A 13,755-nucleotide genomic window follows, 5' to 3' on the forward strand; every position below is an offset into this window, starting at 1 on the left:
CCTCGCGCTTCGCGCGATCAGTTCACATAAAGTAACTAATTACTGCAGTAATTAGTTAGCATGCCGTACAAGAAATCTCGCTCACAAGCAGAGCTGGTCATGGTCAGTAACGAAGTACTTCTACTTTTTGGAAGTACTCAAGTAGTTTTCCTCTACTTCTGGTACTTACTCAAGTAGATCTGATTTTCTCTACTTCTACTTCGTAATATTTTGTGATCTACTTACTTACTTTTTGCTATTTTCAGTTTGTCAAGTAGAAGTAGTTTAATCCCCCAATACGAAAGATAGCCTCATGAATTTCGGGGCAGTTTTCACGGATTACCAACATTTAATATTCATAAAAGTCAAGTAACGCCCAGAAATTTTGTTGCGCTTCGAGCACAGTAGTTATGGAGTGACATATATCTTTTCACGAAAGTATCAATGAAAATAATTTAGGTACCGGATTACTTATGGCTCCGCTCACACCGCATTGTCGCCCATATCAAATATTTCAACACAGTTAATATGGCCCACCATAACGTTTGAAACTACCGTTTCGCAATCTAGCAATTACCTATCCTATCGTTATATAGCAGCCCATGACATGTTCTGCCAATGTGGAAAATCCGGCTTTTTGGAACGTTACACCTGTTTAAGCAGATATCACCTTTGAAGCTTTATAGACAAAAGACATGAAATATATGTTCCGCTTTCTAGAAGTGGTATTTGTATTTCACTTTCAATTCCGAGTATGATACTCGGAGTATCATACTTTGAGTTCTAATTACTTTTCAATCAATTCTTTTGAACATACACGTTGAAGCATAAAAGCGAGTGTAGTAATGCCTCTATTTTCCGAAAATAAAGCTACACTAAATATAAATTTTACGATTCACAATATTCGTTATGAATGTATACTATTTGCGCAAAGTGTTGAAACCGTATCCGATACAACTTCTCCGTATTGCTCTTCGCTTAAACTTGGGGCCTTGTAATATGGGTTAGGGCGCCGTGCCATGATATTCTCTAAAGCGGGGTCTTCTAGTAAAGAAAGGGTTAGTATCGCATTTTCATATCAATACTATAATATGCATCCCATGATGCGAAAGAATTCTTATTCTGTCGAAAATTGATACCTCTTGGGATGCATCAATACGAATCAAGCTTTCTGCACCTTCCGCATAGCTCAATTTGCAGCTTTTGACAGTCCATGCGAACGTATTATGACCGTTTTCAAAACTACTTACCTACTTGAGTAAATTCAAAGACAGTCTATTCTACTTCTACTTCAAGTAGTTTTAGGTGGCTTATGGAAGAAGTACTTCTACTCGTACTTGAGTAGATTTTTTCGTCACTACCTACTTCTACTCGAGTAGCTTACTTGACTACTTTGACCACCTCTGCTCACAAGTAGCGGTGAAAACGAAGAGCCCGTGGGGGGGGGGGGGTTAGGGGGCGAATCCACCCAGATGTTTGGTTTATCACTCTATGGGGGCCCCAAGACCAATGTTTTTTTTTGGGGCCTGAGGAAGTGCTGTTTCGGCCCTGCTCACACCTCATGGTAGCTATTTAAAGTGTTGCTCTGATGAAGTTTGATGAGTAGTTCAAGGTTTTTGAAGCAGTATTGGAATGATCTCAAATCTAAAAAAGATATGTGACAGTTAAATATTGTCCAATAACCTATACTTGAGAATCCAAAATGCCGACGCGGGCCGCATAAAATGTTATCGCGGGCCGCATGTTTGAGACCACTGAAATAGTGGATCAATGTTCGCGACTGCCTAGTGACGAACTCAGGAATGCAATAACCTCTTATCCAGAAATATTGTATTCCTAGCTATCGACTTTCCTTCTTTGATCGAAAACATTTCCATTTAATTGAAACTCCTCTTGTAAAGCCACAAGTCGTCGATTAATTGGTATACCTGTGCTAATCAATTACGTCTACAACTGGATTACTGGTAGACAAATTTGCAATAAATATTTTATACGAGGACATGACTGCGTGATTTCAGATGTATTTTTCGTGCTGATCCCGAATATGCCTTCAGCTTTTTTCTACCACATCACAGTTTCAAGATATCGTCGAATTCATATTTTCCGAAAAATAAAATATAGCGGTCAATGTCCCTCAAATTTCAACGACTACTTCACCACTGAGTCAAAAGCGCACAAGAACAGCACACGCACGTCAACGAAGAACAACTACCATATGATCAGGACGGAATACAAGAAAACGCATTGCTTTGTCAAGTATGCCGGACCCCAATTGCGGAACAGCATCTCACCGGTCGAAATACAAGCAATTTCTTCTAAATGAATGCTAGCCAGCCTACAGGATTACCGGACCACGACCTAACATCGACCTCGGCCTCTACACATGCCACTGCCACTTCATTTTTTCGCTTGCGTCTTATATTCTCTGCATTACTTTTCATTCAGTGTGCATGCCTCATCTTTACTCCGCCTAGGCTAAGGTGGGTGTCTGATCTTGAAGGCTACTCCAAGTTGTTTCGACGCCTTCCTATCTTTTTCATTGTATCGCAGTCTTGTGGTGTTTTGAAATGATGAAAATATTAATAAAACTGATTGATTGATAAGACCTAGAGATATTTTTGAATGTCACTCGAAAATATTAGCACGAACGGCGGCACGGTGAGATCTTCATCCCCGGTCGGGTCAGACCAAAGACTCGAAAACTGGTATCCGCGGCTATCCTGCTAGGCGCTCAGCATTCACGGATAGCACGGAGGAAAAGCCGGGGGTGCAGACTAGATCAGTGGTTCTCAACCGCCGGTCCGCGACGACATTCCTACCGGTCCGCCAGGTATATTACAATTTTATACCTTAATTTCAAGATGCAATGTTGAAAGCATGTCCATTGATAAAATAAATGAAACTTCAAATTTTAAACTGATTCAGAACTTCGTGAGGTAACATTAGGGGTCGAAACATGTTCGATTTGACTTGAAGTTCAAGACGTGTCATTTGACGACACGTGAGCGACAACTATATAGAACAGATGCGAGCTGACTCATCGGTAAACAGCGCAGTTTGCGCGATCGTTCGTTTTTGATTGATTCATTTTGTGCAGGACCGTAACTGGGGCACCCCAAACCGCCCAATTGGAGAAGTGCCGGGTTGTAAAGGGGCCCGAAATGATACGTATAATTCATAGAAATAGGCATTTCGGCGCCAGCCATTACCGCACCACGACGTATCAACAAATAATGAAGTTTAGATTAACATGGGAGTCAGAAAGATGTGCCAAAAATTCGGCAGCGAGAAACCCGATTCAGTCATGAATGATCGAAAATGTTCGCTTTTGGCGCAATTAAGCTACCTAAACTCTCTACTTACACTGAGTAAAATGAATGTGCTCACAAGTACAGGTGAAAACATCCACCCAACTGTGGAGTCTGGGGCGAAGCCCCGGAAGTTTGGCTTATCGCCCTGTGGGGGCCCAAGACCAACGTTTTGGGGGGTGGGCTGACGAAGTGTTTTTTCGGCCCGAATTTGCGGATGGCTGGTATAGCTGCCATAAGGTGTTTTTGTGCGGCGCATTGTATTCGTAGTTGCCAGAGTAGCCTGCGTCTGGTGGTAGTGGGCAATGCGCAAGGTAGCACGACAAGGTGCTTGGTTCGACTCCGAAATGCTTCTCTCGATATTGTCAAAGAGAAGAATATTATTCGAGTTGACGTGGTCAGTTAAGACTGTAAACGACTCTCGGCGGTAGGACGTTTATCTGGACAAGGCAATTTTACCTCAACCCAGCAGACTCACTATCGTAAAATCCCATGGATGCCAACATGAAGATAACATTTGCGATCAAAACCCTCTAAATGTCACTCTCTAGCACCATATAATTGCAAAAATCGGTTGCATACTTTGCATTTTGGCTTCATTTCAATTTTTGAAAGTACACCGGTCCGCCAGACATTTTTTGAAATTTTACCGGTCCGCGAGGTGAAAAAGGTTGAGAACCACTGGACTAGATGACCTTACTATAAAGGCCGTATCGCATCTCCGTCGTCAAAGCATCTCGATGGTGCAGGCGAAAAAGAATACCATATATATCTCTCTCTCTATTCTGGAATCGGGAAAGGAGGACATTTTTGGCAAGTCATAGAAGTTAGCTGACCGAAAGTGAAAACAGCAGATTTTGATATATTTACTGGATATCTTGTTGTGTTGGCAAAAAAAGTCATCACTTTGACTCGACTCCCAAATGACCCTCTCGAGCGTCCATTTACATTCGATAGTATTACCTATTTCATGTCATTCATGCCGATTTTCAGTTGACCTTGTCCAGTGTCCACATTATCATAAGCTGTAAAGGGGGACGAATTGTCAAAAAGGAGGACGTATGGTAACCCCATATAATGGCTAAAATCGGCCCAAAAGGCGACCGCGGCCTCAGCCAATAATTATTAGAGCATCAGTTGCTTAATTGCCACCAATTTCTGATTGTTCTCAACTGTGCAAGGAAGGCCTACATCTACGAAAACTAGGTCCGGATCGGACAATCGCGAATTGACTGTAAAATTTTACAGTGGGACACGAGTCACCCCAAAGCCGTCATATATAATGTACATCAGGGGTCACCATTGAAAACACGGACCGAAAAACTCCGATATAGTTATATCTACTCGCAGGAACTTAAAAACTCAAAGATCAAACCCTTATCTGAAGTAATTATGCCAACTTGGACTTAGCATGTGGTTTATTTCCATGAACGTCTCACTTTAACTATTGATTCGAGGGTGGGTAAGGTTGTCCTTTTCTTTCCTTTCGTGAAATGCACTGATCCGGTTCCGACCAAAAATGAGAAAATCCTGCCGGATATCCAGCTCCACTAGCGACGTCCCATATCGAAAACTATGGAGTAAAATCTCCTTGTGTGAGACTAACGCGCATTTCAATCTCGTCGCAGGGCTCCTTATTTTATCCGTGGGTCTCATTTGCACGGTGCGACTCGCTGCGGGCATAGGACTATTTGGCATCGGTCATTTCGACGCCTGGGCATTATGGCGCGGCTATGGCACGCGCTACCTGAGTATGGACTATACGCCGCGTTCCCTCTAGGGTCCGCAACAGAGAGTCGGCGAATACGTTGGCCAGCACTTTATTGTACAACATAAACTCGAACAGACTAAGGATAAAACATTGGATAAAATAAACAGCGTTGGTCGTGCAGCGTCGGTAGATCGTCAGATAAAAAGCCGGCATGCATCTAACGAAGGTCTTCTTTATATAGTCGGAATGCAGACACCGTCGCGCACAATGATCAGCAATGATTGTTAATCGTTCGTCCGACGTCGAGAGGGTATGTGCGGTACACCAATCCGCCATAAGGGTCCCCCCGCTTGGAAAAGCTTTAGGTACCGGATGAGAGCGATTCAGATCGAGGAAAAAAATCATTAGAACGGAGTGAAATAGCATAGCAATCAGGCATGTAATACACACATCGAATAAACAATACATGTTCAGTACGTACCGAGGGGTGATAACAGTGAGACACCACAAGCGATAAAAAAAATTCAAATCTGCATTTCAAACACTGGTGCGAGTATGAAATTCTGCAAGTGACTGGGTGTTCTGACAACACGACCACTATTCGTAATCGTTGTAGTTTGAGATTCGGGAAGGGTTGCGTTTTGAGCGGTATCATTAGATTGGCAGTTTTCAAAACATTGCAAGGGCAACCGACCCGGAATCAAACGATCAGTTGAGGCGTCATAAGGACCTTTACTAGTCTCGATAGTAAAACACTTCGGAGTGCGCTTCAACACTTTGTGCGGACCAGTATAAACGGGGTCAAGTGATCGGCGTGAGCCGTCGATCCTTAGGAAAACGTGGGTGCAAGTGGTTAAATTATTGGGAACCTGTGACTTTGGGTTACAGTGAAAATTAGTGGAGGTTTGACCAATGGTCGAAAAGAATCGTCTCATATTGCTCACGAAGGTGGGATTGTCGGTGCTATTCCTACACGGAACGGGATCAACTAATTGACCAGGCAAGCGTAATGAAGTACCATAAGTCAATTCGGAAGACGAGTACCCTTAATCCTCTTTTATTGCACAACGCAACCCCAAGAGTACTAAGCCTAAATTATGATACCAATCGGACGGGCTCTCCTTTGTACGCAACGCGTCTTTCAACGTGCGATTAAATCTTTCGACCATTGAATTTTGCTCAGGTTTACGGGCTAGGGTAGTAATATGATGAATTCCAAGCAATTGCATAAGTTGGGACCATTCGCTAGACGTAAATTGGCTACCTCGATCAGTTATAAGTTTCCTGGGTGCGCCGAATCTAGATATATAGCCGAGGTTAAAAGCGTCAATGACTGTCTGGGTGCGCATATCACACATAGGGATACACTCCGGCCAACGAGAAAATCTATCAATGCACATCAATAAATATGAAAAACCGCAACTGTTAGGCAAAGAAAGGATATCAACATTTACGGTATGAAAACGTTCAGAGGGCACTGGAAGGTTGGTTATTGGCGTTCGAGTATGTCGGGTTATCTTCGAGCGTTGACACGGGAGACACTGTCGAACAAACTCGGTTATATGCCGCTTCATATGAGGCCATACGTACCGGTCCGTTATCAGCTTCGTAGTCGCTCTAATGCTAGGATGAGAAATGTTGTGAAGTCCGTTGAGCACTGCGTCGCGCAAAGAATGCGGTACGAACGGGCGATGTTTGCCAGGCAGCGACCTGTCGAAAAGAACGGGGCCATGCAATCCTTCAACTGTTACCTCCACAAGATCCAAAGAATGTTCGTCGGAGTTAGACAGTAGATCTCGCAATTCGTCGTCGTCTTTCTGGGCGTCAAACAGCATCTGTGGAGAAATCGGTACGGTATCCGGGAAAACCACATTGACTTTTAATCTTGAAAGAGTGTCGGCGGCAGTGTTCAGCGACCCCTTGATGTGGCGGACGTCGCTCGTAAACTCCGTGATGAACCTTAATTGTCTTGATTGGCGCGCAATGAGTCTTTCAGTAGGGTTCTGCAACGCTTTGACAAGACCATCATTATCTGTGACTAGTTGAAATTTCCTGCCCTTCAATTGTACGTGAAAATGTTTGATAGCAGAATACGCTCCTAAGAGCTCGCGATCGAATGCTGAATACGTTCGTTGGGTACGATTAAGGGTCTTCGAATAAAACCCAAGAGGTGACCATATACCTTTGTGTTGCTGTTGCAGAACTGCACCCATTCCTACTTCACTTGCATCCACGACTAGAGAGAGGTCCGAGTCATGAATAGGATGGACAAGTAATGCATTACCCGATAGATCAGATTTGATGCGGTCGAATGCTGACAATGCGGAGTCCGACCATACAATACGTCTGCGTTTGTTGGATGATTGATTTGCTATATCGTAGAGCGGCTTCAATATAGTTGCGCAGTCTTTCACAAATCGATGATAGTAACACACAAGTCCAAGAAAGGATCGTAGTTGCTTTACGTTATCTGGGCGAGGGTAATTTGTTATCACATCAACCTTTGCAGGCAGGGGACGGATTCCTTCGAGACCAACTAAATGTCCAAGGAATTCTATCTCCTTTTTACCAAATTCGCACTTGTCAACTTTAATAACCAGACCAAACTCACGGAGCTTCGAAAACAGTGTTCTGAGCGTCGTCAAATGTTCCTGTTCAGTGCGGGTGGCGATTAAAATGTCATCTAAAAACACGAAAATATGTTCGATTCCGGATGTAACCTCGGAGATAAAGCGGCTAAAAGTGCTGCATGCATTCGTCAATCCGAACGGCATGGTAGTTGGTTGAAACAGTCCTTCGGGGCAAATAAACGCGGCCTTCTCTTGGTCCTGGGGGTGGAGAGGAATCTGACGGTACGCCTTCTGTAAATCAATCTTGCTGAATATGCTGCAACCGTGCAATTCGTTAGTGAAGTCTCGTAAAAAGGGGACTGGCCATCGATCTTTGATTGTTTGATTGTTTAACTTACGGTAATCGACGCAAATCCTAATGTCGTCTTCACCTTTAGGTACAACGGTAATAGGTGACGCATACGGCGATTTTGAACGGACAATGTCTCCGGACGCTAAAAGCTCGTCCAATCGATTCCTTATACCTTGCGTCTCAAATACGGCTGTAATGGGCGACAACGCGAACGAACAGGACCGCCAGTAGTCAATATCCGGTGTACAGTGCCATGCTTACCACGTAGGGACGCAATCTTTGGTGTGGTCAAATCTTTGAATTCCTTCAAGATATCGGCATATGGTTGCTTATGGTGGGGTGAGACTAAGTTGAGGCCGAAAACAGACGCAGGTTTCTTCCTACCTCTCACGAGAGTGTTCGAATTTGGGTCCAACATTACGTTATTTCTAATATCGACTACAAAAGAGAACTCCTCCAGGAAATCAGCTCCTATTATCGCAATCTTTGTATCAGCTACGTAAAATACAAATTCATACGTGTACCCGTTCGAGAGTCGGATCTTGCGAGATTTCATACCACGAGTCGGAATAGCGGTGCCGTTCGTTGCATACAGGTTTGGTCCACGGTCTTTGTTACGACGATCTTGCCATGTGCTGGGCATGAGTGAAACGGATGCGCCTGTATCTACTAAAAAATGAGTTCCAGAAATTTCGTCCTGTACATGTAATAGAGACACATTATGAGAGTTGTGCGAAACAACCAATGGATCTGTACGGCGTGGACGAAATCCTACGCCGTACCTCTGTCTAAAAAAGGACGAGCAGATTCGTAGTGTACACAACCAGGGCGACAATTTCGCGCACGATCACCAAACCGTTCGTGATAGTAGCAGAGACCGCATTCCTGACTTCGCGGAGGGCCGTCAGTACGCCAGCCATTACGAGAAACGGGATTTCGATGACTAGAGTCGGTATGCACGTCTTCAAATCGAGGGTGGTGACGAGTCGTTGCCCCAGCGGCATAGGTCGGTCGTGGAGGCACATGGACAGGAAGTGTATCCCGTACAGGCGGTCGAGATTGAAGCTGCCTAACGTCACGATTCAGGCTTGAAATTTCTCTTCGCATCTGATACAAGTCAGAGTTACCGGGCGCTTGATGATTGGTATGACGAGACCCGCGGGCGTAGATATTGTCAGCTCGTACAGCCAGTTCATCCGCGGTATCAGTTACGTGTGACGATAAAATATTGGCGAAGGAATCAGGCAAGTGGTGCAGGAAGGCCTCCCGGAGGTAGCAATCGACACCAGGCCCTCCATGGGACATTCCCGTCACAGTCCTCAGCTTCTTGAGTATCTCGGACGGTTTCAACCCACGACAGCGTCCACTATATAGCTCTTGAACACGATCTCGTAGCGGGACAGTATATTCATCTAGCAGGATTTGGCGTAAAATTACAAAGCAATCGGGGTTCTCGATGCCAGGAAGCCGTATTCGGATAGATTCAAGTTGGTTTCCGTCAAGGCAGCGCAAAACGTAGTTGTACCGAGCAACATCATCGTCGACGCCATAAGACTGGAATCCAGCTTCTGTAGACACAAACCAGGACTCCGGTGCATGCGACCAAAATTGCACTACAGGCATAGCTCCCCGCAGATGGGTGTTGAAAGGCTGGGCAGCAAGCTCCTGTCGTTCATCGTGCACGGCTCGTCGTCGGCGACTTCTTGTAGACATCACGTTAAGCTGTAATCGCGTCGTCTTCAAGAATAAGCTTGGATCACGTAAGGCGTTAGATCACGTCAGGCTTTGATCACGTCGGGGTCACCAAAAGTATGGCGCGGCTATGGCACGCGCTACCTGAGTATGGACTATACGCCGCGTTCCCTCTAGGGTCCGCAACAGAGAGTCGGCGAATACGTTGGCCAGCACTTTATTGTACAACATAAACTCGAACAGACTAAGGATAAAACATTGGATAAAATAAACAGCGTTGGTCGTGCAGCGTCGGTAGATCGTCAGATAAAAAGCCGGCATGCATCTAACGAAGGTCTTCTTTATATAGTCGGAATGCAGACACCGTCGCGCACAATGATCAGCAATGATTGTTAATCGTTCGTCCGACGTCGAGAGGGTATGTGCGGTACACCAATCCGCCATAGCATATCAACACTCAGCAAGGAACGTTTTGGCCAACATGCGGCGGTTATTTAATTTCAAAACTTTATCACTGCCAATCATGGGAGCTCAGTTAACGAAGGGGCATGTTTCACCAAACGTTATATTTGTTGGTGTCTCCTGGCATAGAAACACCCAGCGCCGAAATGACTGTTCCTAATGGCCGCGTTTCCACAGGCTGCACCCCTAGACTATAGAGCAGGGCCGGCCAACCCGTGGCCCGCGAGGTAATTTCCGAAATTTCTAATGTTATCAAAAATGTATTACACAGATTGCGAACTTGTGAGGCCAACCACTTGAGATGTGATGACTAAAATATCAGTTCCGACGCATTGACAGATCCATGGGCCAGTCACATATTGGTAGATCTTCGTACACTACAATAAAGCAGAATAATTTGTGATATATTTATCAAAAGTAAAAATTTTCTACACGTTTCGCGCAACATGTTGTCACTAGATTTCTTGCTTTTAATATTGTTGCCCCTTTGTGAAAATGAAAGAACGCCTAATGTATCAGATTGAATCTAACTATATTCGCGATTACGAGACAGAGCATATGCCACTTTGCGTTTGCACTCGCAGAAAGACCGTCGACTATGAAACCTACGCACCAACTGATTGACGCATGTTGGTCGAAACTTTCGATATCGATATGTCCAGACGCCAATAGCCCAGTCCTTGCTAACTGAGCCCAGCGATATACAGCACGCCCGCAATATAGTCAGGTGACAATATTATTGACCTGTGAACTTCAAAAAAATTTCGCGCTGCTAGTGGCCCGCGCAACAGTTCGTCAATCGAATGTGGCCCTTTGGCTGAAAAGGTTCGCCAGCCCTATTATAGAGCATCCCAACGGCCACATAGATATTATCATGCTGTAGTGTATATTAAGCATATTTTGTATTCTTTCGATGTATTTTTTGGGTATCCACAATAAATTTTTAATCCGGTCCAACTAAATCGCGCCAAGCGCGGAGAAAATTTTCAAGATAAACGGAGCCTGTGACTAAATGCCCTACTTTATATTGATTTACGAAATAACTTTTGGTCACCTTCGAGCTTTTTCATTTTGAACATTTCTTTTTGACTTTTTGCCACAAACATGATTATAGCCTGTCGGGTGTGTCACTTCATTTGGCGTGCCAATTGTGCCAGGCCAGGGGTTGCCGACCCCTGCCCTAAACGATTGTAGGTAGAGCAGCCAAAGCCCGCGGCGCGATAGTTCAGGCCAGCGACGGTATCTTACGCAACACGCACGGGGCTTATTACAGATGCGATTGCTCAGGCCAACGATTATATCTTGCGCACATGGCCTGTTGTAGATGCGATTATTTGTTCAGTTCTGTCGCTGACGCGATGAATGAGCGAGGGTGGCCGCGCGCGCGTGCAGCAATCAGTGACCTAATTTCGCTCGCGTACAAATAGCAAACCAACTCAGCAGGAGATCGCGTGCTGATGTGCAGCGCAGATGAATCTCGCTAATTGGCAGCGCGCAACGTAATACGAATTACTGGGCACGATGGCCGAATGTGATGCGCGATTGAAAACAAACATGAAGAAAGGGGTGATTTCAAGTTTTATTTCCAGGGAGATTTTTTTAAGGTTTGTACCCATGCCTGATGCGCACCCCCGATTTTTGGACAAAAATCGGTAAAAGTTTGCGCATTATACATGGGAAATTACGGTAGTAACCCCGGACGTTTTATTATCTAAAAAAGTCATTACCACTCCACTCTACCAGTATCATTGATAAGTTGATTATCATTGATAAGTTGATTATCATCAAAATTCATTCAATAGCACTCTGGATGAACACAAGCAAATATATAAGGCCAATAAATTCTACACACACATGATTGTAAATTCTAAACCTGATACACATAAACAACCAAAATAAATATTTAGTTTTAGCTATGTAATGTGCTATACACCAGCTCTTTGAAGTTCCATAGACGTCTGACAACCAGAATAGTGAAATACAATCAAAAAAATTGCAAATTGACAGTTTTCTAAATACAGCCTCTTACAGTACAGTAGTGCCACTTGAAAGTTAACAAGGAAAAATAAGTTTGACGTCAACAACAGAGATTGAAGAGGCGCAGACAGTAGGGCTCGAATACGACGACTCCATCCAAGGGTTAAATATTTGGACTCGAGTAGTCTAACGTATTCCGTTTGATAAATTCGGTAGCTCACACTTTCCACACACACACCAAACCAACTCAACAGTGCCCAGTAAGCTTGACCGTACCCAAATCCATGCCAGATATACACGAATGCAAAAGGCAACACTGAATTTCTCACGAATCTCCATAAACACACTTTGGACCCACCGAGTGGGATGTATATGTATCGTACGAGCCACAGATGCAAACCTTTGTCAAAATATTTCCACATGTCCGTCATTCGGTGCTTCACAAAAACGCAATGCGGCGGACCAGGTACATCTAAGTTATCTGACGACGCATAAAATGACGTGAGACCATACATACAGACATATTTCAAGCAGAATAACATCACCAGTGCCAGTCCCAAACCCAGCAAGCTAAACAGTGGCAGTCTAGATACAAGTGCGAAGTCTGAAGAAATTGTAGGCACATAAAACCAATGTAAAATCAAGTCCACAATAACGTGCCACATCAGAAATCTTGCCATACCAATTAAAAACTTGAAGGTGAAACTCAAGCTCCATGAAACGGGAGGCTTTTTCATTTGCAAGGCAAAGTCATTGTAATTAATCACAGGCCCACCATAACACAAGGGATAATACATTTGATAAACAAGTAAAGCTTTAAAAGGGTAATTCACTTGTGCACGCTCATACTTGGTCCGAATACTTTCAAGAACTTTGAAAAGCAGCGAACGTTTCGGTCGCTTATCGACTTCATTTGATTGATTATGAGTCAAAACATCTATAGACCAAACATATTCAATACTGAAGGAGATATATCGTAAATTACACATTGCAGTGGTGAAAAGAAGAAAATAGGTTTTATATTCTTCCGCTGGATAATACGATTGTAAATATGATATTAATGTGGCATTAGTCAAACTGTAGGCCAGTATACAGCCTGACACCCAACACATGATAATACTTTCAGTAAGAACAGCTATAAAGTATTGCATAGAGAAATGAAAAAGCATAAAAAGCATACCGTGAAGTTTGAGGAAATACGCAGTGAACATGATACCATAGACACAATAAATGTTATATCTATAATCTGGGTATTTGACATCGGCTATTCTAGCAACAGTAAAATGTCCGACAAAGCCAACTACCACAGTAATAAAGAAATAGTGTTCCCAAAAATTCCATTCAAAATCAGCGATATCTTTGTGACGACCGATCCATTCATGCCATCCAGTCGCGAGATTGTCATGGGCAAGATACTTGAATTCATTTTCACTTGATACAGACACGAGCGTGTGGATACTGCAGATTATTATCGAACAGTACACGAAGAAGTAGTTGAAGACTTCGAAACTTGCGAGAACGGGATAATATTCTTTGCTGATCAATTTCTGATTCTTCATTTTGATTCTTAACGCGAATCACAAGCCCAAAGAAACGGCGAGGTAGGGTGCTGCAGTTACAGACTCGCAAAGTAACTGCTGCAAAGTGCAAGAACGTTTCCACTTGAAAAACAAGCTTCTGTAGTATATTTGGAATCATTTATCC

The 13,755-nt window shown here is 43.8% G+C and overlaps 1 protein-coding gene across 1 annotated transcript; it reads right to left on the reverse strand.

Annotated features, from left to right (window-relative positions):
- Positions 1–10,856: 10,856 nt before the first annotated feature.
- LOC145433103 (protein-cysteine N-palmitoyltransferase HHAT-like) lies at positions 10,857–13,749 on the reverse strand. The gene has a single exon (XM_080310035.1). It carries the CDS (start codon positions 13,608–13,610, stop codon positions 12,000–12,002), a length of 1,611 nt encoding a protein of 536 aa, XP_080166161.1. The 5' UTR covers positions 13,611–13,749; the 3' UTR covers positions 10,857–11,999.
- Between the last annotated feature and the right edge of the window lie 6 nt (positions 13,750–13,755).

The sequence above is a fragment of the Botryllus schlosseri genome, chromosome 2, assembly GCF_051294905.1.
Source record: "Botryllus schlosseri isolate E-star chromosome 2, Bs_hap1, whole genome shotgun sequence".
Lineage (NCBI taxonomy): Eukaryota > Metazoa > Chordata > Ascidiacea > Stolidobranchia > Styelidae > Botryllus > Botryllus schlosseri.

Coding starts and splice junctions, on each gene's coding strand:
- LOC145433103 (XM_080310035.1), bottom strand. CDS start 13,610: ATGAAGAATCAGAAATTGATCAGCAAAGAATATTATCCCGTTCTCGCA.